Source organism: Puma concolor, chromosome C2 (assembly GCF_028749965.1).
Source record: "Puma concolor isolate L17-30 chromosome C2, mPumCon1.1.hap2, whole genome shotgun sequence".
Taxonomy (NCBI): domain Eukaryota; kingdom Metazoa; phylum Chordata; class Mammalia; order Carnivora; family Felidae; genus Puma; species Puma concolor.
Window position 1 is genome coordinate 34,266,504 of NC_141675.1, and position 25,561 is coordinate 34,292,064.

General features: G+C 53.2%; 1 protein-coding gene across 4 annotated transcripts in view; it reads left to right on the forward strand.

Annotated features, from left to right (window-relative positions):
- The window catches only part of ESYT3 (extended synaptotagmin 3), a 57,426-nt gene that overhangs the window by 22,175 nt on the left and 9,690 nt on the right, over positions 1 to 25,561 (forward strand). For 3 of the 4 annotated variants that reach the window (XM_025913781.2, XM_086674375.1, XM_086674377.1), the window contains exons 2-19: positions 3,483 to 3,524; positions 5,707 to 5,841; positions 9,281 to 9,357; positions 10,860 to 10,926; positions 11,561 to 11,650; positions 12,174 to 12,229; positions 13,450 to 13,570; positions 15,643 to 15,813; positions 16,488 to 16,570; positions 18,416 to 18,464; positions 18,747 to 18,836; positions 19,325 to 19,387; positions 19,487 to 19,549; positions 20,103 to 20,171; positions 21,161 to 21,247; positions 21,944 to 22,093; positions 23,920 to 24,416; positions 25,055 to 25,153. In XM_025913781.2, coding sequence (XP_025769566.1) covers positions 3,483 to 3,524; positions 5,707 to 5,841; positions 9,281 to 9,357; positions 10,860 to 10,926; positions 11,561 to 11,650; positions 12,174 to 12,229; positions 13,450 to 13,570; positions 15,643 to 15,813; positions 16,488 to 16,570; positions 18,416 to 18,464; positions 18,747 to 18,836; positions 19,325 to 19,387; positions 19,487 to 19,549; positions 20,103 to 20,171; positions 21,161 to 21,247; positions 21,944 to 22,093; positions 23,920 to 24,416; positions 25,055 to 25,153 — 2,009 coding nt within the window. Of the gene's footprint in view, positions 1 to 3,482; positions 3,525 to 5,706; positions 5,842 to 9,280; positions 9,358 to 10,859; positions 10,927 to 11,560; positions 11,651 to 12,173; positions 12,230 to 13,449; positions 13,571 to 15,642; positions 15,814 to 16,487; positions 16,571 to 18,415; positions 18,465 to 18,746; positions 18,837 to 19,324; positions 19,388 to 19,486; positions 19,550 to 20,102; positions 20,172 to 21,160; positions 21,248 to 21,943; positions 22,094 to 23,919; positions 24,417 to 25,054; positions 25,198 to 25,561 lie in introns of all 4 variants that reach the window. The other variant, XM_086674376.1, reaches the window with a different exon arrangement.

Genomic DNA, 25,561 nt, shown 5'->3' on the forward strand with positions numbered 1-25,561 from the left:
TTTTTTTTTGGTATGTGATACTAGAAAATTGCTGCCTTAGAATGTGGAGAGAAATGAAAGTAGAGGCCTATCTCATCCGCTATAAAAAATTTCAGACAGATTGAAGACCTAAGTGGAAAAGCTAAAATATAGATAAAAGCATGCAATAACTTTGAGAATTTGGAGTAGGGGGAAAAAAAAAGGCCAACTATAATGGAAATATGACTAATTTGTCTCCATCAAACTGAGGGAACATTGGGTCTGAGTAATTGCTTCCTAAATGTCCATCACTCTGATGTCATCCTCTGGTCCAGGACTTACTCTAGGGCCATCACAGAGAAGGTGGCCTGGCTCTTGAATCAGCTCACTGGCGAGTCACGATAGGTGCTGAGATTTAGGCCGAGGGAGAGCCAGCAGGATGCCTAAGGCAGAGTAGAGACTTGATGGTCTCTTCCTTTCCTGGCCTGAATTGCTGCTCTTGTCAGGGCATTCAGACTCACTTTCTAGGGGAATCTCTTAGCAGGGAGCCTCAACACAAGTGCAGCTGGCCAAGAGACCATGAAAACAGTGTGGGCCCTGGACATCCCGCTATTGTCTGCATTGTCAGGGTGAGTGTGGGCCCCTCCAAAGGAAGGGGCGGGCTGGTCATTGATGCCAATCCTGATGGAACTCCAGAATCCTGCCAGGAGCTTGTTAAAAATAAATTGCAAGGCCCCACCCTGAAACACTGTGAGTCAGTAGGTGTGAGGCAGCTTAGGAATCTTTGTTCAGCCGGCTCCCAAGTGTGGCCAGGGTTAGACCTGCCAAGCTGGATCACTTTTCCAGGGTGCAGGAGATCAGAACCCCATTCCCAGGGGTACAGAACCTCCTCTGGGTCCTCTCTGGAGAGTCAGGGGGTCGGTGGAAGGGGTGTGCACATAAGATGTGCCCCGGGGTAAGTTGGGAGTGCAGGGGGCAGGATGGACGGAGGAGAGGGAAGGGTCCGGCCAGCAGGCTTGAGCAGCAGAGGGACAAAGGTGCCAGTGAAAGCCCAGCTGTAACCCACTTTTCTCCTTTGTGGGGGTCCCACTCCCCACACCTTGGTATTGATCCTGTACTTGGAATGATCTGTTTATTGTCTGCTTCCTTTACCAGCCTAGGAGCTATTTGAGGGCAAGAACCTTGCATACATTTATGCATTCATTCATTCCACAAATATTTATTAAGATATTCATGTGTCAGGGACAGGCACTAATAGGGAACACAGCCGAGTCAGCCCACGAGAGCTTCCAGTCTAGTAAGGAGGCAGGCAGACAAGCAGGTCTATTAAGGTGTGTTAAGTGTCTCAAAGGAGAACCAGCAGACACATAATAGGGACACCTGTCTCTGACTTGAGAGATCAGGAAAGGCTGCCTGGAAGAAATAAAGTCAAAGATAGTAATGAGTGGAGCAACCAAAGAGCAGTGGGGATGTCTGTTTCAGCCCCACGTGCAGGAGCTTTTTCTTTAGTGTGCTTTAGTGAGCAGTGTGATAGCGAGCAATGAAAGGGTCTCACCCTCCATTTGCCTGCTACCAGCTTAGGACCTGACCCAGGGCAGCAGCAGGGAATGGGTGGTGAGTAGGCTGCTTCTCCCCAGCTGAAATGGGTGGGCTGACCCTAATTCCTGCCTACTTCCCTCAAGATTCCTTTCCCACCATTCCCTTCTGTTCCTGTGGACTGAGTCAGCCTCCCCCTGCCCTCCCCCTGGGAACCAGGCAGTGATTTTCCTTTAGCACCTGAGACTATTAGATGCTTGTCCAAGTTTATATGGATCACTGCCCAGGGCTGGGGGAACTGGGGCTGGGAGAATGGCTCAATGTTCCAGGAGTCTCAGAAGCGCCGGGCTTCTTTGACTTCTCAAGGTTGTTAAAAACTCCTTAAGAGGACTGAATTGCTTATCACTCCTTTGGGAATGGCTCTCCTCTTGGGCAAGTGGTCTAGGCCGGGGTCTACATTTAGGCCTTCAGGGCATCCCCAGAGCCAGCCCAGGGCCTGGTGTGCACTAGGAGTGTGAACTGCATGGACAATCTCCTTTCCTGACCTTGCGAGTTCCAATGCCCACCATGAATCTGATCCTGAGTTGGCCTTGTGCTCAGAGGACTTGGTGACAGTGATGGTAGCCACTGCTACCATTTACTGATCCCTATTTTGTGCCAGGTACCACTACAGTCTTACCCCTTTGTCCCTGAGAACCTTGGGGGTTGGGGTGGGGGTCTATGAGAAGCTCAGACACTGGCAGAGACTGAGACTCTTGCGAGGAAGGGCTTAAGCACCCTCAGGTGATGCAAAGGTTAGCCAGTAGGGTTGTTGCTTCACCTGCCCCCACCCCCCCACCCCCCCACCCCACCACCCCACCAAGCTCCCTCCCTGACCCAAGGAAGTGGCAGGGCTCACCCGGCAGGCACAGTGGCTAGGGGCTGTGACCTGAAGGAAGCTCCCCTATGTGACCACAGATCTGGCCTGCTGGGGAGGGGCTCCTGGGAGCTGAGCACTTCCATTCTCCAGTTACCTATGAAAATGGCTTTCAAACGGGCAGTTGTTACCTTAGGAATCAATACAATCCTACATACACTAGGTGGAAAAAAGCAGACTACCAAAACACACGGTGACTTCAATTTCTGTGGGAACTACATAGCCTTGTTTCTGCAATAGGCTGAACCTGTTAACGGTGGTTGTCCCTTGGCATTCTGTGATAAAATATTTTTCCTTTTGCTTAGCTGTATTTTCTAGTTTTTCTCCGGAGTCCATGATTACTTGTGGCATTAAAAGGAATAAGGAGGTGGGGCGCCTGGGTGGCGCAGTCGGTTAAGCGTCCGACTTCAGCCAGGTCACGATCTCGCGGTCCGGGAGTTCGAGCCCCGCGTCAGGCTCTGGGCTGATGGCTCAGAGCCTGGAGCCTGTTTCCGATTCTGTGTCTCCCTCTCTCTCTGCCCCTCCCCCGTTCATGCTCTGTCTCTCTCTGTCCCAAAAATAAATAAACGTTGAAAAAAAAAATTAAAAAAAAAAATTTAAAAAGGAATAAGGAGGAGGGAAAGGCAAGGAACGAAGTCGGGTGGTACCCTGGGCCAGCCCGGGTGGGGATTGTGTGTATCCACCAGGAAGGAAGGTCTTATTTGCATAAGCAAGCAAAGGGGTTCCAGCCCCGCCCTTCCAGCCTGTGGGCTGCAGGGCGCAGTTGGGAGGGGGAGGGGGCTGCGGGAGAGAGGAGCAGTCGCCACAGAATCGCACACCCGCGTGCAGGGCTTCCGAGCCCAGTAGTGTCAGTGTTGGCCGTGCATTGGTACGGTCTGGTTGCCTGCCGCACCAGACGGTGCGCTCCGGGACAGGGCTGGCTGAGTCTCTGGCCAAGTGGGTGCTGGGCGGGGAGGAAGAGCAGAGGTGTGTGTGGGGTGGGAGCGGGAACTTGCCCGGCTGCTGCGCTTCTGGGTTTTCAGGGATGGGCAGGTGTTCAGTCTAACTTACCTTTGGGGTTTCTGTTCCCTAGATCCACTTCCCAGATGTGGAACGGGTCGAGTGGGCCAATAAGGTAAGGCCGGGGTGGGTCCGGCAGGGCTGGCTTTCTTCTAGGCCTCATCCTCCTGGCGGCCCTAGGCTGAGGGACCCCAGGGGCGGGGCGACGGCGATGCCACGCACAGGGACAGGGGCCTCCTGGCAGTAACTGCCGGCTGCCTTCTGCCGGTTTCTTCCCCTTCCCACCCTCCGGGATCTTCTCATTACCAATGATTCTATTTAAAACAAAACAAAAGAAAACAAAATTTATTTTAGTGTGAAATTAATGCATGGCCACAGCTGAAATGTTAGAAAACACAGAGAAGTATAGAGAAAAATGCAGCACCCCCAGTGGCCCATGAGGCCAAGATCAGTGCTTCCTAGGGGGGAAGGCCATGGCCACACTTCACCTGGTCTCCAGCCCAGATCTGTCAGCACTGACTCTGCAACCCTGGGCAGGCCGCCTCACCTCTCAGAGCTGGTTCCCCCTCCCCTGCCTTGTGAGGCTGTGAGGGTTAATGAGGTAATGAGTGCCCCACAGTGCCTGGGACGTCATGAACACTGTCATCACTGGTGTGACTACTGTTAGATCATTCAGGGAACTCCCAGCAGGCTCTGCTCCCAGATGCCTCAGGGGGCCCCCCCGGGCTCCAACTCTGGGTCTAGCCCTTTCTTACAGATGAGGAAACAGAGTCTGGCCCCTATCTGGACAGCCCACATCTGTCCCCTAAATGTGACAGCTTGTGGATTCTCCCACCCACTCAAGGATTCTGACTCAGGAATTTTTCTAATATGAACCTTGCCTCTGTTCTGGTTAGAACAGCCATAGCAGGAACGACATAAGTTAGGTCTAAGAAAAGACTTCCTGATGGTTTTTGAGCAAAAGTTGATGGTTCTCTGTTACCAAAGATGTCAATGCCGTGTGGATCAAAAACCGTTTCCAGCAGGGGTGCCTGGGTGGCTCAGTCATTTAAGTGTCCGACTTTGGCTCAGGTCATGATCTCACGGTTTGTGGGTTTGAGCCCTGCGTCGGGTTCTGTACTGACAGCTCAGAGCCTGGAGCCTGCCTCAGAGTCTGTGTCTCCCTCTCTCTCTCTGCCCCTCCCCTGCTTGCTCACGCGGTCTCTCTCTCTTTCAAAAATAAATAAACATTTAAAAAGAAAGGAAAAAAGAACACTGCTCCCAGCCTACAGGTAGAAGTTGGACGAAGTAGGTTGCTGCTTTCAGAGGAGTGACCAGATTTCTGTGGATTAATGCTGGGCCCAGGGCCCCTGGGACAGACCTTGTTCTGTGCCCACAAAGGGGAGTCCCTCCTGCCTGTGTCCCCTACTTCATGGGTGCCCTCGTGTGCTACATCTTTCTTTCTTACACTGACACGCAGAGTCCCACACAAGGTGTTGGGGACGTATGACTGTGGGATGAGGCTCCCACCCTCAGTTCAGGGCACGGGTGGGGAGACAACTGTGTAGACAAACCACACACTGGGGCACCCGGTGTGTCCCGTGGAGCTTCATGCTCAGGATGCACTCAGTAGACAACAAAGCAGTGAGGCAGGAAGACGGGACCAGCCCTAACGGGGCCCCTGAGAGAGATGGAGGCAGTGGTGCCCTGAAACCTCTCAGCCTTGGGCTCCTCCGATGCTGGGTCTGGGCAATGGGAACTGCATCTTTAAACTATGACCGCTCTCTGCTGCCCTCCCTCTCCCCTGTCCCATGCTTACTTCCCAGACCCACGCCATGAGTCATTCTGCAGAGATCAGCCCAAGGCGGCCTTTTTTTGATTGTTAGAAAAAATTAAATCCACAGGAAGCAATTTAACTTTCTCTTCTGTGATTCTTTTTCCTTAAGCCTCTGGCACCTGCTCCTTCCTGGTTACACCACAATGTTGATTCTGATAGCTTACATTTTATCAGTGAACCAAAAGTTTCATAATACTAAGTTGAGTGACCATTTCGTGGTGTTCTGCAAAACAGCAGCAAGTCTTGGGGTCCCACTGCCTGGGCCAGAGTGAGCACAACTGTTGTAGTTATGCCATGTTTGATGGATAGATGGACGGACAGTTGCGTGGATGGGTGGGCAGACAGGCCTGTGGGCGCTGCAGTGTAAGGGCCATGGGAACCCGCCCCCCCCCCCCACCGGGGCCAGGTTGCTCTGGGTAGCCCTGGGTCTTGGGTGGGGGAAACAGACCTGACCCCCAAGAGCCTCTTTCTGTGGTCACAGATCATCTCTCAGATCTGGCCCTACCTGAGTATGATCATGGAGAACAAGTTCCGGGAGAAACTCGAGCCCAAGATCCGGGAGAAGAGCATCCACCTGAAGACCTTCACCTTCACCAAGCTCTACTTTGGACAAAAGGTGGGTGACAAAAGGTGGGTGATGTCTCAGGAGGGGCAGCCTGTATCTGCTCTGCAGCCTTTTCTCTGTCCCAGACCCTGCCCCATGTCACTCGCTCCTGACTGAGAACATCCCAGGGGACCTTGCTGGGGGCCTGGCCGCCACCTGCCCTTCTCAGCCTCTCAGCCTCGGTATAGACCCCTCACCCCTGAGTCCCGGCCCCACCGTCTCTGCAGGGTCTAAGGAAGCCTGGCTCGGAGAGAACAAAAAGGAAAGATGGGAAATAAGTCCACCTTTCTGCAGCCAAATTTTGGAAACATGCCAGGCAGTGGCGGTCAGCCAGATACAAAGATGTAGAAGTCATGCTTGCTAAGGCATCAGCTTGGGAGAGCACACCTTCACAGAGAGAGGTAGTGCCTCAACACAGTGGATAGTTCTCTACCAGATGATTGGTTCTCGCAAGCAGTGTCACAAGCCCAACCCTAGTTCTGTGAAGATAATAGGTGACCCAGGATAGGTGAGGTTTGCATCTGACATACCCAACATCAGGTCCTTATTCTTTTTTTTTTTTTTTTTAAATTTTTTTTTTCAACATTTATTTATTTTTGGGACAGAGAGAGACAGAGCATGAACGGGGGAGGGGCAGAGAGAGAGGGAGACACAGAATCGGAAACAGGCTCCAGGTTCTGAGCCATCAGCCCAGAGCCTGACGGGGGGCTCGAACTCACGGGCCGCGAGATCGTGACCTGGCTGAAGTCGGACGCTCAACCGACTGCGCCACCCAGGTGCCCCCATCAGGTCCTTATTCTTGACAGCTTCCTAGTCCACCCTCGTGCCCCGTTCCTGCTGCCCTAAAGTGCCCCACTGCTGTGAGTCTTATTTTTGCTGTTTGAAAATTCATCCCCAGGAGCCCCTGGCGGGCTGGCTCCGTCGATGGAGCACATGACTCTTGATCTTGGGGTCATGGGTTTGAGGTCCATGTTGGGTGTAGAGTTGACTTAAAAAAAAAAAAAAAAAAAGCATCCTCCAGGCAGAGAACTGCTGTGATGTCCATCACTGGGGAAATCAGAGGCCCCAGCATGTGGTCTGCTGTGGGGCAGGCAGGTGCCAGAGTGCAGGCCAGCCTGCTGAGAGCCGTCTGCCTGCCCCAGGGCGTGTCCCAACTCTGCCCCGCTAGCCACCTGAGCCCTGGAGATTCTGGTTTATGCCACTCGGACTCAGCCAGGACTGGCTTGTCCCAGCATCTGTTGGTTCATTTGTCCATTCCCTGGTTCGTTCATGTAGACTTTATGGAACATGGCTGTGAGTGAGACACCATAGACAGAAATGGGCGTGGCTATGTGCCTGCCTTCAGAAAGGTCACTGTCCTGTGTGAGGCGGACGTATAAACTGGTGGACCTCAACAGGGCCGAGTACGCACAATGGTAGAGGAATGCATGAATTCAGGAGTGGAGGGGAATGGGGTAGTCAGGGAAGGCTGCCGGGAGTGGGTGATGTCTGAGTTGGCATTTGAAGGATTCAGCAGGCTAAGAGCTAAGGAGCCGGCAGACTGCTGTGTTTACCGCAGAGCCCGATGCCTGTGGGATGTGATGCTGCTGGGAAGTCGTCCCTTGTCACAACAGAAGCAGGCGTAGAGGCTCCAGGCTGTGGGAAGTCCGTTACAGTGCCCCGCCCTGCTCCCCAGTCTTCCACTGGCTTTTCTGGGTCTTTAATACGAAGGCCCTGGAGGCCAGGGTGGACGCGGCCTGAAGCTTCTACAGGAAAGAAAAAGAACATGGGGCGCCCAGGTGGCTCAGTCGGTTAAGCGTCCAACTTTTGATTTCAGCTCAGGTCATAATCTCAGGGGCGTGAGATGGAGCCCTGTGTCCAGCTTCATGATGGGCATGGAGCCTGCTTAAGATTCATTCTCTCCCTCTGCTGCTCACATGCGTGCTCTCGCTCTCTCAAAAAAAACAAAAAACAAAAATATAAAATCAGGACAGAAATACATATTAAATAAATATGAGAAAGAATGGCAAAATAAACCACAGCAAACTATGTAATATTTAAACAAGCTGACCTACCACACATATCACAAACTGGAAAGACTACATAATAATTTTAATTAAACCACTCGAGATGTCCCTATTAATACTTTTTCCCCTGCATTTTTGGTTCCATTCTCTTGGATAGGCTTTTCATGTGACAGTGCATTTGTAAATGGCACTTTCTAAGGGGAGAACAGAAAGATAATGGAATATCCTCTAGTGTGGTTGACTGAATTTTTTTTCTCCAACATTTCATTGTGAAAAATCTCCAGCATACAGAAGACATGAGAGTATCATGCCATGAGCCATCTGGATCAAACAACTGCTAACCTGTTGCTGTATTTGCTTTAGCACATATCCATGCATCTATTTTTCCTCATCATCTTTAAAAAACTTTTTTTTAACATTTATTTTTGAGAGAGAGTGAGAGAGACAGAGTGCAAGTGGGGGAGGGGCGGAGAGGGAGAGGGAGACACAGAATCCGAAGCAGGCTCCGGGCTCCGAGCTGTCAGCACAGAGCCCGACGCGGGGCTCGAACCCACAAAGCACGGGATCATGACCTGAGCCAAAGTCAGACGCTTAACCGACTGAGCCACCCCAGTGCCCCACCTCATCATCTTTTTTTAAAATGCATTTCAAACTAGATTGCAAACATTAGTGAACTTCAACCCTCACTACTTCAGCATGACTATAACTCAAATTCAAATGATACTTACTTTTTATTCTTCATAAATAATAACCAGACCCCCATTCCAGTGCCCATTAGCTTCCTAACAGAAGGCGAAGAGACCCGGGGTAGGAGGCATTACTTAGCAGCTCAGCCCTCAGCCCCAGAGGCTGGGGGACCGTGACCCTGGGTCATGGTGGGTGGGTCAAGGGCAGGGCACTTTAATTTCTAGGGTCAGATCCCACAGCCAGGGATCCTGCCCTTTTCCCTTGCCCTTGGGTGGCCAACTCCTACTCATTGGCCAGAACTGTTTAAATGCCTCCTCCTCCAGGAAGCCTTCACTAACTTCTGCCCACACCAGGGGAGGTTGCTCCTGAAATCTCCAGATCCCCATGTGATAGCAAGGGGCTGAATCTCATCACACCCTCCCCTGCCACTGTCTCCTCTGCTGGGCTTCCAACCCATGAGGGCAGGCTCAGCCCGTCTTGCTCCTGGCCTTCTCCCCTGTCCAGTGCCTGGCACAGAGCAGGTACTCCGTAAATACCTGCGCTAAGAGAGAGAAGAAAGGGTGTGCGTTCTAGGGAGGGAAGTATCACAATGCCCAGGACAGACAGAGGCAGCGGCGTGAATTTCTGTTTGTGCCTCATCCCAGGAATGCAGAGGCCACCTTGGTTGTTGGGGACAAAGCCTGGTGCTGGGCGAGGGGCCAGCAGCCATCCCTTGCTGCCAGATCCCTGCTGACCTAGCCCTCTGGCCTCTCTTCCAGTGCCCCAGGGTCAACGGCGTCAAGGCACACACTAACAAGCGCAACCGAAGGCAGGTGGTCCTGGACCTGCAGATATGGTGAGCCCTCTTGCCTTTGTGGGCCGGGTGTAGGGCACAGGGGAACCCTGTCTGAGAACAGTCAGTTTGAGGACAGAGTAGCATAGTTACACTCGAATTTGGGGTGTGAAAGTGCCTTACAACAGACATACCTACACCACCTTGGGCTGGAGCAGGGCAGACTATCAGGAGTAATGGATGGTCCCAGGGAAGCCACAGCTGTTTGACCCTCAGCCCAGGCCCAGCTCCTCCCATAAGACTAGGCACCAAGCATGCTCCGGGTGCCAAGGCCCAGACAGCAGAACTTTCTTGGAAGTCAGGGCTAGTCACCTGGAGGGTCAGACCAGCTGCCTTAAAGAGGATGTAGAAAGAGGGAGCAAGTATGGCAAGAAGATAGGGGGACTTGTGGTAAAGTCCAGGGAGCTCTGAGCACAGGCTGTGAGAAATCTGTGGGAGAACTGGAGTCGTGGCACCTCAGGAAAACAAGGATGCAAAGACACATGAGTGACTAGTTCAGTGGGTTGGGCAAAGGAGCCTCTTTGGAATGATGTTTGTAGCAGGCTTGAGTCTGAGAGAAGGGACATTCAATCCAGGAAGTCTTCCTGGAGGTGGTGAGATCTGAACTGTGCTTTAAAGGACCAAGGATCAACTCCTAAAGTTCCAGATTGTTGCCATTCCTCTCCAGTTCCTCATTTCCTGTCCTTAGCCCAGAGGCTGGCACCGAGAGCATATTGGGAAGACAAGAGTCAACTCTGGGAACACCCATCCCCATTTGAGGGCTGATCTCAAGTGTGTTGGGATGATGTTGGCTGTTGGTCACTCTTGGCTCCAAAGCTCCGCCACAGGATCCTTGCATGAATAGTTGAAGCACATCAGGGTCATCTGGCACTCAGCTTCTCAGTCAGCTCAGACAGGTCCCCCCCCCCCAACCCCTCCTCTTCAGAGGGTACTCAACATTTCTGTGATACCCAGCTTCTCTGCCTGTCCTGCAGATATTTAAAGCCTCCCTGCTCTCTATCCCCTTAGAGGACCCTTTGACAGAGTCCTATGATCCTTACCCTCCAAGGCGCCCATCTGGGCTCCCTGTGCCCATTACTTGGTAAGTGCTGCCAGCTAGACTCAGGTTCCTGTGTCCTTGGGGAAGAGACCTGAACAGGGATGGGGCAGGCACACAGCAGTAGCGGAGGACTGGGTAGTATGTTCATCGAGAGCCCCCCCTTCACATCTTCGGGGTGTCATGGGGCAAAGTGGTGACCACAGTCACCGCCCTTGTGGGCAGAGGTAGGGAGGATATTCATGAGGCACCTGGGTGAAAGGACCCGTGCAGCTGCCTCCCAGGGTCTGGGCTCACGTCGGTATTTTTGCAGAGCTGAGAAAGGCTAAGGCTTTTAGGGAGGCCATATCCAGGTGACACAGGGCTCAGGCTTGGTGGCTGGCTGCCTGGACTTGGGCTGTGTGGTGCTGGGCAAGCTTCCTGATCTCTCTGAGTGGTGTACCTGCCCTTCGTCCCTCCCCACTTTCAGCTACATCGGGGACTGTGAGATCAGTGCAGAGCTGCAGAAGATACAGGCTGGCGTGAACGGGATCCAGGTACGTGGAGCCTGGTGGGACTGCCCACCCCCCATTCCTGCCCCTGGGGTGGGAGGCTGGGCAGGGGGAAGTGGGCTCATGTTGGAGCAGGCTGCAGAAAAGGTGCAGACACCAAATACAGGCTGACGATGATCAAGGGACTCCAGGCCTGAGGTCGCCTGGCCGTGAAGAGGTGTCTAGGCCTTATTAACCTGCTGCTTGGCCCCATGGCCCCACACCTGCCTCTGTACAGTCCCCCCAGGGCGACATCAGCTGCCCAGGGAAGGGAAAGGTTCTGTTCATGGAGTGATGCAGAACCAGTGCTTAGAAATGACGCGGTTGGAGGAGGAGGTGGAGATCTCTTGTGGTAGAGGAGTAATACGGGAGCTGGGTCCCCGCTGGCTGGGCTGGCCTGAAACGTGGGCAAGAGGTAAAGTAAATTGCCCTCCGCACCCGTGGAAGGCAGTGGTGGCTAGCTCGGGGCCCCTGGTAGCCGGCAGAGGCGTGGCAGCTGTGTGCAGGTTTCTGTTTCCCAAGTGTGGTCCCTACTGGAACAGCAGGTGGCCCTGACGTTTGGGGGTGGCCTCGGCAGAGCGCAGCAGGTGCAGGGGGGAGGGGGGCTGAGGTCCCACACCGGCCCCCTGTGCCCACCCAGTTGCAGGGCACGCTGCGGATCATCCTGGAGCCCCTCCTGGTGGACAAGCCCTTCGTGGGAGCCGTGACCGTGTTCTTCCTTCAGAAGCCAGTAAGTCCCAGGGAAAGACGCGGGCCTGCGGTTCCCTGTGAGAAAGCACTCGCCTGCTGGGCCCCAGGAGCTGGTCTGAGTCCCAGAATGGAACTGCCGAAGGCTGGGGAGACTGGCTGCTCCAACGGCTCGTCTCATGTCATCTAAGGCAGCCTGAGGTGCTCGGCTCTGCTCTCCCCGAGACCAGGAAACATTCGGGAGAGTGGCTTGCCGAGGTCACACATGGGGACCGAGGTGGAGACAGTGTAACCCAGACCTCTCAGTCCAGGCCGGCCTGTGGCCGTGTGCCCTGCTGTCCCGTGTGGTCCTGGCAGGAGAGCAGCGGGCCTCGTGGCCCCAGCCACCCAAGCCGAGGCCTAAGCAAGACTAGAGGTGCCCTCACCTGCCTGACGCCCCTGCAGAGGTCCCACCACCACCAGCAGGCTGGACTCCCTGGGCTGGCAGGTGTGAGGCGCTTGGCAGAGGGACCCAGCCCTGGGCTTCTGGCTTCTTCCAGCCTAACAGCCTCCCTCTGCCCCTGCAGCACCTGCAGATCAACTGGACAGGCCTGACCAACCTGCTGGATGCTCCAGGAATCAAGTGAGTGCACTGTAAGAGCTGCCAGGCAGATCCCAAGAGTGAGGCCCTTCAGAGACGGGCATCTGGTGACTGGAGCTGCACCTCGGCTGTGCCCTCCCTCCTGGTTCCTGTGTGAGGAGCGGGGTGGCACCAAGCTGTCCCTGCCCTGGGGGGAAATGTGTTGGTGTGTTTGGAGTGGGACCAGGAGGCTAACAGTGTTGCTTGGCCTATGTGGACAGGCACTGCACCTAGAAAACACACACACGCACGCACGCACACACACACACACGCACACATGCATGCTCAAACGCACGGGCACACACTGGCCACAGGAGATGTCCTGGGGGAGGCTGTGTGGGCTAATGAGAGAGCACAGGCTCTCTGGCTCTGTTGTTCAGCAACTGTGTGACTTCTCTGGGCTCTTCCTCAGTGAAAGGGGAGCCTGGTTCTTCTACGTCCCTTCCTGGGACTGGCCGTGGCAGGGCCGCACTCAGAGCCTCAGGCCCCCTGGGAGGAGGAAGGGAGGGCTCCAGGCCCATGTGGACACGTGTCCCCAGGCATCAGGGACATTTGGACTGGCCAGGGCAAGCACCAGCAGGCTCCCCGGGCTCAGGCAGCAACCTGGCCTGTGGGGAGGACCACTGGCTCGCTCCCTGGGGACGATCCCACTGCTCCCGGCGCCCTGGATGCAGAGAATCCAGTGGCGCATTGTTTCATTCAACAGATATTTCCTGAGCACCCGCTCTGCGTGCCAGGCCTGTTCCAGGTGCTGTCCCTGCTCCTCTGCTGGGGAGAGGGAGTCAGGCAGTGAGCAGAGAACTCTGATGGGATGTCAGCCAGTAGAAGAGCTACGGGAGCAAACACTTAGCTAGCACTTACTGTGCGCCAGGTGCTGTTCTCTGAGATGAAGAAACAGGTCCAGAGAGGTGATCGACTTACCCAAGGTCACAGAGCTCATGGGTAGTGGAGCCGAGATTTGCACACAGGCTCCAGGCCATCCCTTAGCTACCACGCTGGGATGCCTCAGAGAACAGAGCGGGATTGAGAGGGTGGTGGTCAGGGGCTGTCAAAATGCAAACCTGGCATCTTCCCCCACCCCCACCAGCCAGGCAGGCTGGGGACAGGGATGTTCCCTGTTGGGCAGGGCCCACCCCACCACGCTCTGCTCCTGGTTTGAGCTCTGGGGATGACGGGTGGAGGGGTGTGCGGCCTTTACAGCTGGTCTTGCCCACTGTCCCCAGCGAGGTGTCAGACAGCCTGCTGGAGGACCTCATCGCCGCCCACCTGGTACTGCCCAACCGCGTGACTGTGCCTGTGAAGAAGGGGCTGGATGTGACCAACCTGCTCTTTCCTCTGCCCTGCGTGAGTACCTGCACTGGCCACAGAGCACTGGGCCCAGAGCTGAGGGACTCTCAGGCTGGAGGAGGGAACGCATTCTCAGTTGGTAAGCCTTGTCTCTGCCCTGTGAGAGCACGGCATCTTTGTTTGATCGGGCGAGGACCGAGCATTGGAAGACTGACTGACTTGCCCAAAGCCACCCATCTAGGGAGGGGCGGAACCCAGGTGGCATTCCTTCCTGGATGCTGGTCCCCCCTCACCACCCCCTACCTGTGCAGCATGGGTTGGGGGCTATGGGCAGTCACCCCTGCCCCCAGGAAACTCTAGGAGATTCCCATCCTCCCTTCAGGGACACAAGACTCCCCCGACTCCATTATTTGGTGGTGGAAAGAATCCTTGGGGTACACTGGGAAGAACATTCAGTTGAGCCAGGACGTGGGCCTTCCTGTGTGCTCAGTCCCACTGCCCCTACCCCCCACATCCTGGGCCTTCCTTGGGAGGCCCCTGAGGACAGCCACATGGCCTCCCTACAGAAGGTGCCCTTCAGGGCTGCGGGAGAGGGGTGCATGCCCATTTCTCCACCAGCACCAGGTAAGAGGCATCGGCTTGCTCTGGCTGCACCGGGGTGAGGCCCAGGGTGAGCAGGGCGGCAGAACATACATCCTCTCAGCCTCCCCAGGCTGAGTTTGGCCAACTTAGAATAACAAACAACCCCATCACCTACACCTCTGTTACTGAAAACAATCTGCCCTCAGGGGATATCCCCCTCGAGAGGTCCTGGAAAGTTGCTACCATTTAAACTCACTTGGAATAGTTCTTTCTGCGTGTTTGCGACAACTGGCCGTGAACATTTACATTGGTTTCATTCCATTTTCTATTTTTAGGGCTGAATTTTTATCGTAACTTCCTTTTACAGTCATGTAAGATATTTGCAATCTTCCGAAGTCCAACATAAAAAACGGATTCTATCTTAAGGGGTCTGGTTTCGATCCTTTCTTCCCTGCACCTGACCTCCACCATCCCCCTTAAGTAATGGTTTATCCTTCCACTGTTCATTGCTGGTTTTCTAAAATGAGCAGCTGCAGATATATTGCAGATATGGTTGTGTGTGCATATCTGATGATGGTCATATTCCCCTTTTTTGATGGATGGCAGCAACCTAGTTTTCTCCACCTTGCTTTTATCACTCCGTATGTCATGGACACCGCTCCGTGACAGGGTAGACAGGGCCCTAACTCTTTCCTGCTTACGGCGGCCCAGTACTCCATAGTGTGTGTGTGCAGGGGGTTATTGAATGGGCTGTGTTGATCTCTCGCTATTACAAATAGCACTGTCACGAATAGCCTTGGACGTGTCTTTTTTGAGTTTTGGCAGTATACTTTTAGGGCTAGACGTGGGATTGCTGGGTCAAAGGGTAAATGCCTGTGTATCTGTCGCTGTTTTTTTATTTTAATTCCAATACAGGTAACATACAGTGTTGTGTTAGTTTCAGGTGTACAATATCGTGACCCAGCAGTTCTATACGGTACTTAGTGCTCATCCTAAGTGTACATGTATCTACTGATACTTAAAAACACAGTTCTAGGCAGGAGGCCTCCTGGCCCCGTGAAGTGTACTTCCTAATTCTTGCGATCCATTCTGTCTGAGGACAAAGCCCAGAGTGTGGGGCCTTTATGAGCACACTGCCAGCCGCACGCAGTGCCCACGGGGGTGTGTACACCTGGGCCTCAGGAGGAAATGACTAGAACTTTGTTCCCCTCTAGAGAGGGGGAATCCAGGAGGCAGCCTCCTCCGATGGTGGTCGTCAGCATAGGAGGAAATAGCTGCGGCTGAACAAGCCATTCACATGGCAGGTTGAAGGCCAGGAATGGGGGCAGGACATGGTGATGAGTGGACAGAGCCCTGGGCCCTGCCATCACTTGCTGCGTGGCTTTGGCAAGGAAACTGCCATATCTGGCTTGTCTCCCATCTAAACCACAGAGACACTGAGACGGGGCTGGGATGATGTCTGATGGCTTTGGCCCTGATGCTGTGGGCCTTGGGGGCGGGCACAGCCCAGAAAGCAGCTGTGAGCCCTGGGCTGGGGCATTTTCCAGGGAGTGATCAGAGTCCACTTGCTGGAAGCAGAGAAGCTGGCTCAGAAGGACAACTTCCTGGGGATCCGAGGCAAGTCAGACCCCTACGCCAAGGTGAGCATTGGCCTACAGCATTTCCGGAGCAGGACCATCTACAAGAACCTGAACCCCACCTGGAATGAGGTATTTGAGGTGAGGGTCTCCTCAGCTACTTTTGATGCCCTCCGGGCTCCACACTGGGTCATGCTGGGTGCAAACAAGGGAGGGCCTCACACACCCATGTGGCAACACTGGGCCGGAGGAGCAGCCTTGGGGACACGCAGGGTGGCCTGCATCACTCCTCCTTCCCACATCCATCAGGCTTCAGAGGTGGGCTGCCGTGGCCCTGCTGGAGGAACAGCTCATAAATGAATTCCCACCTCCCTTCCCCATCACGGTCAGATTTATTGGAATTTTTCAAATCAAAGTAAAAGAACCTGAGTCAGTTCTGCCCCAATCCTCCCAGCCTCCCCTGCTGCCAGAGCCTCACACCAGGAGCTTAAAGTTCTTAAATTCACCCACAATCCCTACTACCTGAAGGTAGCACCCACAGCCTATGAAGTGCTCCAGAAGCTGCGAGCCCCATGCAGAACACACAGCAGCCGTTGTCCCCTGAGCACCGACCCCCGTCCTCCCCATCCCGCAGGGGAGGACATCACTCCCTTCTTACAGGTGGGGTTCTCCAGAGGCTTTGAAGGCAGGAAACTGCCCAGGGCTCTGAGCTGGCAGGTGGTGGGGCTGGACTTGGGCTCTCCCTGGGTCATGCTTGAGGTCGGCTTCATCAGCTGTTGCGGCCTGCAGATCAAGTATCCTATCTTTTGTTCCAGTTTATAGTGTACGAAGTCCCTGGGCAGGACCTGGAGGTGGACCTGTATGACGAGGATCCCGACAGGGACGACTTCCTGGGCAGGTGAGGAGGAGGGCTGAGCTGGGCGCAGGAGCACTGGGCCAGGCCTCGGGCCACAGCACCCTCGCCTCCAGCACGCAGTCACCTGACACAGTGACTGTGTTAGGCAGCCTGCTCTGTCATTCCACGTTCCTGCTACTAACCTCCTTCCTAGGTGTCTCCTGAGTGCCCAGCCCTGAGCTGGACTACGGGGATGCAGAGGGCCCCAAGGTTTGTGTCCCATGGGCTCTGCGTCCTGCAGTCCTGGTGTGGTAGCTAGACTCTCTGTTCAGAGCAGGTGCAGGGACGGGGCCGGCGTGGATGGTCAGGTTCCCAGTGCCAAGGAGTCCTGGCCTCTCGCTCTGGGGCAGAACCCAAGCTCAGGGCTGTGGGGGGACTGAGATGGTGGGGCTGGGGCTGGCCATCAAAACTTCAGACTTACATGTCTTTTGGCCCAGCAGCCCCAATTCCAGGAATCTCCCATAAAGTCAGAGCATTATACGTGGGGTGCTCTGCAATGAGCAGAACTGTGGTGGCTGGAAACACAAATGTCCAGCCTCAGAGGATATTGGTCGAGTGTTTGAATAGATTTGCCATTGCCAAACTACAGAATATTCTGCAGCTTTTAAAAACGATGAGCAGGGTCTGTCTGTGTTGAGCTGGAAGACTTGGTTGGAGGGGTGAGGAGGGGGGAAGGGGCGGGAGCCGGGTGTGGCCTGTGCGGTTTCATGTCTCCAGGGAGGACCCCGGAGTATGTATGTGTGAGCACAGAGAAGGGCACAGGAGACACACAGCAGACTGCTCACACCGCTCGCCTCAGGGAGCCTGGGATGAGGAGGCAGAAAAGAGAGTTCCACCCAAATCTTTCTTGCTCCTGTATTGTTTAGCTGGTTTCCACGAGCATGTAATTTTAAAAGCAACAAAACAAAGTGGGAGGGGTGCCATCTGCCACCCTAAGAAACAGCTCCCCACCAGATGTTCTTTTCCTTCTCTTCTTAATGGAAAAAGCTGCAGTTTTTGTGTTGTTGCAGATGAGAAGTGTGGCTTGTAGTTCATGCTGCATGTTACTGATTTCTAGCGTGTGCTGAGCTCAAGCACATTTCTAACAGTCACACAGACTTAATCTCCACCCCCCTCCCCCTGGCTATCAGGGTCTTGTGTTTGGGCTGCAGTCAGGTTAGGTCTCCGTCACCTCCTGTCATACACATGCCAACCAGACTTATCCCCTGGAGGGCGCACCTGGGGCAGTGTTGGAAATGGATGGGCCCTGGGGGTCGTTAATGATGACTGTGGGAGGCGGTGCTGCGGGTGTTTAGAGGACACAGGATCGGGGAGCTAAACCCATGCAACGCATGGGCAGTTTTTCACAAAGAAGAATCATCCTGTTCAAAATGCCCATAGTACTGTCACTGGGGAATCCAGAGCCAGTGTGCCCAGCAGCCTCTGCTCATGTTCTCTTCTGGGGATTGGAGCCACCTGCTGACTGGCCTTCATTTGCTTGAGCGGCAAGCGCTTTACCACTGGTGCCTTGAGATGAATAAGATCCCGTCTTTTTTTTCCTCAGAGATTATAAACCATTTTTTTACATTACGTATTTTGAGAGAGAGAGAGAGAGCAAGAGAAGGGGGGGTGGTGCAGAGAGAGGGAGAGAGAAAATCCCAAGCTGGCTCCATGCTGTCTGCTGTGCCTGACGTGGGGCTCAAGCTCACAAACCAAACCGTGAGATTATGACCTGAGCCAAAATCAAGAGTTGGATGCTCAACCAACTGAGCCACCCAGGCACCCCTAAGGTCCCCTGTCTTGAGGGCCGCCCTCGGATATGCTGCTTCCTGCCTGCTTGGAGCTAAGCCGACTCCCTGTGTGTTCCAGCCTGCAGATCTGCCTTGGGGATGTCATGACGAACAGAGTGGTGGATGAGGTAGAGTCGAGCCTGCAACCCCCCCTCCCCCCATGGACATTCTTGTTTCCATCTCAAAGTGTAGTGCTCTGGCCTTCTATAACCACCTCTCCCATTCCCTCAAGCCCAGAGCCCACACCACCCGGCTGGGCCATCTTTGCCCTAAAGCCCCTGTTAGGGCTCCACCAGGTCCCAGAATTGAACTGCTTGAAGAGGGTTGGTAGCATCTCAGTGGGCCTTTCCTGGAGCCGTCCTCCCTCCTCACCCTCCTCCCTCCTCCCCCTCCTCCCCCTCCTCCTGCAGTGGTTTGTCCTGAACGACACAACCAGCGGGCGGCTGCACCTGCAGCTGGAGTGGCTTTCACTGATCGCCAGCCCGGAAGCTTTCACCCAGGTAAGGGTGGGGTGTCAGCGTTCCCTACCAGAAAGGTGTGCGGAGGCTGGCGCCCAGTCCCTGTATGAGCTTTGTGGAAGGGGGCGAGATGAAGCCCCCAGATCTTGCTCACAGAATCATCCAGCCAGCCCCACCTTCGGCAGAACCTGTTCCTCGGCCTCAGCTCCACACCAGGCAGCTCCTGATCTCTCAGCAGTCTCGGAGCAGCTCAGCCATCTTCGGGGAAGATGGGATCCTTAAAAGCTCTATCAGTGCTGGTCAGCCCAGTTCCTGAGGAAGTCCACCCCTGTGTCCGACTTGAATCTGACATGCTGCAGTTGTAGATTCAGTCTCAACAAAAAGCTAGGTTGTGGGCAATCGTAGGGCTTGTCTGGAGTTCAAGGTCTGGCTAGCTAGCTTCCTTCTGCTGTGAATAGGCTTCTCCAAAACCAGTCTGTGTCTCCTAATGCTTCAGCACCCAGTGAGTGAGAGTCTGTGTGTGCTTGTAGGACCATAGTGGCCTTTCAACTGCCATCCTCGTGGTTTTCTTGGAGAGTGCCTGCAACCTGCCGGTGAGTGGTGCCATGCCCAGTGTCACATACAACTTTGCCTTGTGCCCGTCTCTTGCAAATGTCCATGGGTCATTCATTTATCCTATTCTTGTGCTGCAGAGAAACCCCTTTGACTACCTGAATGGTGAATATCGAGCCAAAAAACTCCCTAGGTTTACCAAGGTAAGTGAAAGCCAGTCATGGCACCTTTTCCTCAGAGTAACCACAGCCCTGTCTTCTGGGTGACCGTCTGTGCACACACAGCCTAGGGATGACAAGAGTGCCATTCACCACGTCTGCCGTGTGCCAGGCGCTGGGCTTTGCAACCCACCCCCCACGTTCGTTATGCCCGAGTCCCATGATGAGTGTGTCTCGTTTTGTTGCCGTTTTACAAGTAGCACCCGAAATGTTAAGTACCTAGGTCACAAGGTAAAGGAAGAGCCAGAACTTGTCTGCCTCCATAGCTCGAGGGAACAAGAGTGTGTGCTCAACCCAGGCCCAGCTCTGGGCCTCCTGTCTTTACCTTGGAGCCTCCCCTGGGGTTAGCCCTTTCCTAGAGCTCACAGTGATGGCAGCCCAGGGACCTGGGGGCACCAGGGTAGCCTTCTGTCAGAGGGAAGCAATTGGCTGGCCCCAGGTCCCACTGATGCTCCTGGGGGTTGGGAGGTGAGGCTGGTCAGGGTGGTGTCTCAGACCATTGGTACCACTTTCATTGTTGTCCATCTGTTCCCCACAGAATAAAGTGAGCAGAGACCCTTCTTCCTATGTCAAGCTCTCTGTAGGCAAGAAGACACAAACGAGCAAGGTGAGACAGTTCGGTGTGTAGCCATGGGACAGTGAGGGCCCCACCCCTTACAGGAGAGAAGCAAAAGGGCAGGGGATTAGAGAACAGAACAGTGTTCATAGGTGTCAGGACACGTTCTAGGCCCGGTGTCTTCAAAACAACCTCACAAAATAGTTGCACAGTTCAAGAACCTGAGGGTCAGAGATGGAGTGACTGACCTAAGGGCACATGCTAGAAAGCCGTGGAAGTCCTGTTGGCCCCTCCCCTGGAAGTGAGCTCTAGTGCTGCTATGCTTTTAGCCCCACACAACTTCCAGTTTAGGGAAAGACCCCACATCTCCATTGCCTGATGAATGGATAAAGAAGATCTATCTATGTATATATATATATACATGTACATATACATATATGCACACACACACTGGAATATTGGAGATCAAAAAGAATGAATTCTTGCCATTTGCAACAACACGGATGGAGCTAGAGTGCACTATGCTAAGTGAAAAAGGTCAGAGAAAGATAAATATCATATGATTTCACTCGTATGTGAAATTTAAACAGATGAACATAGGGGAAGGGAAGGAAAAATAAAATAGAGAGAGGGACACAAACCCTAAGACACTCTTAAATACAGAGGACAAACCGAGGGCTGCTGGAGGGGTTGTGTGTGTGGGGGGGGATGGGCTAAATGGGTGATGGGCATTAAGGAGGGCACTTGTTGGCATGAGCACTGGTGTCATACGTGAGTGATGAATCACTACTCCTGAAACCAATACTAGACTGTATGTTAACTAACTTGAATTTAAGTAAGTAAATTAAACCCCCAACCTTCCTGGGAAAGCTCTCCTTGCCTTTGAACCTGGCTGCCCCACCCTAAAGTCTCCCAGAAGCCGTGTGGGTGGGTCTGACCCCCAGGCAGTGCTGGTGAGTGGCCAGATGCGAGCAGAGGGTGCCTGCACCCTGCTCTGCCCATCCTGACCCTTCAGCGATCTTTCTCTCTTCCATCCCCAGACTTGTCCCCACACCAAGGACCCCGTGTGGAGCCAGGTGTTCTCCTTCTTTGTGTATGACGTGGCAGCCGAGGAGCTGCATCTGAAGGTTTGTGTCAAGTTCGGGTCTTGGAACAAGGCTGAGAGGTGTCTACGGCAGGAGGGGTGGGGAGCTTGAAGTGCACCTCAGGCAGGTGTTCCCAGTGGTGAAGTCAGCCTGTGTGTGTGGGAGAGGATGTGGAGGCCCCGCATCCTCACGGGCTGGTGGGTGGGCGAAGAGGGCTGTGGAAGGGCAAACCCTCACGTCCCTTGGCTCTCTCCCTGCAAGTCTTTCTGGTTTTACATAGCACCCAGAGGGGCCTGTGTTGGAATCCTCCCTGGACGTCAATGATAATGTACTTTAAAACAATAACTTAATCTTCAAAACTATCTGTGGAAAAGAGATACCTTCTTTATTTTACACGTGAGCAAATAGAGGCTCAAACAATGACTCGTCCAAGATTTCATGACCCAACAAATTTTGGGGGCCCTCAGCCTTGTCCGGATGTCTCCTCATGGAGCAGCTCAGCTCATCAGCCCTTAAAGCCCCTGTGGCCATGGGCATTTGGCCCCTGCCTCATACAGATCATAACTGCCTCTACCCTGACTGCAAACTGGGACCAGGCCTGGTCCCAGTCCCAGGTTTTCAGAACAGGGCCAGGGGCCAATAGAAGCACAGTGCTTACTTAGGCAAACTGAGACTCAGGAAAGGCGGTGGTGGGTCTGAGGCTGGGTTAGCCTGTTTTTTGACTGGCCCACTGCCCAGGTGCTTGATGATGACCAGGAGTGTGCTCTGGGAGTGCTGGAGTTCCCCCTGTGCCAGATTCTACCCTATACAGACCTCACCCTGGAGCAGCGCTTTCAGCTGGACCACTCAGGCCTGGACAGCCTCATCTCCATGAGGCTAGTGCTTCGGGTAAACATCCCTTCTTGTGCCCCAGGGTAGGTGAGGGGTGGAGCTCTGGCCGTGGAACAAGGTGGGCTATCCCAGCACTAAGTACCTGCTCTGTGCCGAGAAGAAGCTAGGAGATAGAGTGCTGTTTTTCGTCAACTTTGGAATATGGTCAGCCATTATCCCTTCAGATATTGCCTCTCCCATTCTTTTAATCCTTCCTTCTAAAATTCTTACACTGGACCACCACCTCCTCCATGTCCCGACCTGACCTCACTGTCATATTTTCTGTTTCTTTATCTCCTGGTGCTACATTCTAAATTTCCTCAGATCTCTGTCATCTTAGACCACTAATTGGCTGTTTTGTATTTCTGATTTTATCTTTTTTCATAGTATTTTATTATGATGTTTCTATTCCATCTTCAGTCATTTGAAAATACGTTAGAATTCACAGGTACACATTATATCTTAAGATCTTGAGTTAGATTTTGATGGTTGTTGTATCTGTTTTTTTTTTTTTTAATTTTTTTTTCAACATTTTTATTTATTTATGGGACAGACAGAGACAGAGCATGAACGGGGGAGGGGCAGAGAGAGAGGGAGACACAGAATCGGAAACAGGCTCCAGGCTCCGAGCCATCAGCCCAGAGCCTGACGCAGGGCTCGAACTCACGGACCGTGAGATCGTGACCTGGCTGAAGTCGGACGCTTAACCGACTGCGCCACCCAGGCGCCCCTGTTGTATCTGTTTTCTATGCTTGGTAACTTGGGTTGCAAACATATGTTCAGTGTTCTGGGACCTGGACTGAAGCTGTTTGCTTCCAGCGAGGTTCCGTTTTACTATAACCAAGCACCTCGGGAGCATTACAAACCTAGGGTCCATTCTTAGGTTATTTTTAAAATTTTAGGTTTCAAGATTCCACAGGTAAAAATAAGAACCAAAATTCATATAAGACAGTCCTGTAAGGTGCCATATTCTCAGGAAAGTCTTCAGTTCCCCCCACCAGAGTACAGGCTGAGACAGACATATTTCTTATCAGTCTTTCCTGGGGGGTGGAATGTTTATCCTAGACTACTTTTTTCCCCTAGAGATCGCACCTTCATGGTTCCCACTTCAACTCCCAGCCTCACATTGATCCGAGGCCTCTTCTCCTTACCCCTTGAATTTTCAAGGTTGATAAACCACCCTAGGAAAGCTTAGCCTTCGTTTTTCAGTAACCCCAGGGGCTTTCCCTCCTTTCTTGTGAATTTGGCAATGCATTTAAAAGGATGTTTGTTTCATTTTATTAGACATTCCTAATGAGATTTTTCAGAATATTTTGACCACCACATTGCTAGAAATGGAAGTCCCTAGGAACAGTCTTGATGACTAACGGGGAAGAAACATAGTGGCTGAGGTTTGAAATTTTGGTGGTAGGAGCACAGGGGTATATGTGGACAGGAACTGTTCTAGGGAAAGCAGTGGTGAATAGGGTGACAGCTGGAAAGGACCCCATCCAGAAGGCAGTAGAGGACTGGAGGTGTAGATCTGGGAGTCCTCTGCGTAGAGGAACAGTGCATGTTGTAAGAGTGAGCTAGGTCTCCACCAGCCAGTTTGAGTGGGGACAGGACTGAGTCTTCATGAAGACTCATGACTGAGGCAGGAATAAGGGAGAAAGAGAATATTTGGTTACAGGAACCCAGGGGCAAAGAGAGATTAAGGAAGATATGGTGTGGGGTTGTGGGGGTGGGAGGTAGAATCCAGAGGATTGGGCAGTCAGGAAGGAACCATTTCCCAGAGGTTAAGATGAGAGCAGAGGAAGAGAAGGTGGATGGGGGGCCCAGCCCATAACCCTGTCATCTGCTTGCAGTTCCTGCGTGTGGAAGAACGAGAGATGGGGAGCCCATACACAGGACCTGAAGCCCTAAAGAAAGGTCCTCTGTTCGTTAAGAAGGTGGACACCAACCAGGACCCCAAAGCCCCATCCCAGGGAGGGGGCCCTGAAAATTTGCCATGCCCCCCAGACCCTGTTTCTGATACCAAGGAAGCCTCCAAGAGCACCATGACAACCACCAGTGCCACTACTGTTGCCACCGAGCCCACACCCCAAGAGACAGGCCCAGAGCCCAAAGGCAAGGACAGTGCCAAAGGGTTCTGTGAGCCCACGGGGAAGAAGAAGAGTGCGGCCACCATCTTCCTGACTGTCCCAGGCCCACACTCTCCAGGGCCCATCAAGTCACCCAGACCCATGAAATGCCCTGTCTCCCCATTTGCGTGGCCGCCCAAGAGGCTGGCTCCCAGCATGTCTTCGCTGAACTCCCTGGCCTCCTCCTGCTTTGACCTGACAGATATCAGCCTCAACACTGAGTATGCACCTCTCTGCTTAATCTATTCTAAAATGACATGCATGAAAAATCCATCCCTGGATAGAATAGTAGACACAAACTTACTTTGCTGTAAAAGTTCTGGTCTTTCAGAGTGGCTTCGTGAGAGGCAGCATGGTATGCTAGAAACACAGGGGAAGGGGGGGAGAGAGAAAGCAAATGCATACCAACTATAAAACAGGTGCTGGGCTCTAGTGAAGGTTCCTTACCGCAGAAATATATCCTGAATTCTCAAGTGTACGAGGATGATATGGAGAGCTTAGAATGTGGGATTTATATAAAGTGTTTACCATGGGCTTAGCATGTTATTTAATTCCATCTTCACGATTAGCCTACGAGATACAATTTACTATCATAAAAGTCGAATAACTTACCCAAGGTTTTACAGGAAATCATGGTATAGAAACAGATCCCACTCCAAGGTTCATATCCTTCCTACTGTAAAGTAGGATAATTAATGTGAATGGATGGAACGGACTTCAGACCAAAAAGAACCTGAGAACTATTTTATTAACCCACAGGGCTCTATGTTCCTAAAGCAGGACATGCTTCTGTCGTTGGGGTTGGGGGAGAGGCCAATACCCGTAATGGCAAGGGACGTGACAAGCCCTTTCTTTACAGAGGCGGGGATCTCCGGCAGCGGAGGCTGGGTGAGATTCGGCTCACGGTGCGCTATGTGTGTCTGCGGCGCTGCCTCAGTGTGCTCATCAGCGGCTGCAGGTAACGAGATGCTGGGGCCAGGAAGAGGCCTCTGGGAGCATCAGGTGAACAAAAGAGTGAAGGAGCTTGGAGAAATGGCAGTGGGGGGGGGGGCATGGCTGAGGTAGACAAGTAATACACGGGAAAGGAGGGAGGGCTGAAGGCTGCCTGCTGTGAATGACAAGTCCTCAATGATGCTGACAGGCTCCAGAGCCAAGGGCTTTGGTCAGACATAACCACTGCAAAACTGTCTGGGGTGACTTGGAACCAGTACCTTCTCTCAAGTAGGAATCTCCTACTTCCTTTAGATGCAACGTACTTGCTCTCCTCCCTACTTTAAAACACACACACACACACACACACACACACACACACACACACACATGCTTTTGAAATCGTGCGTCTGATGTTTTGTCCTTCAAATCTGCA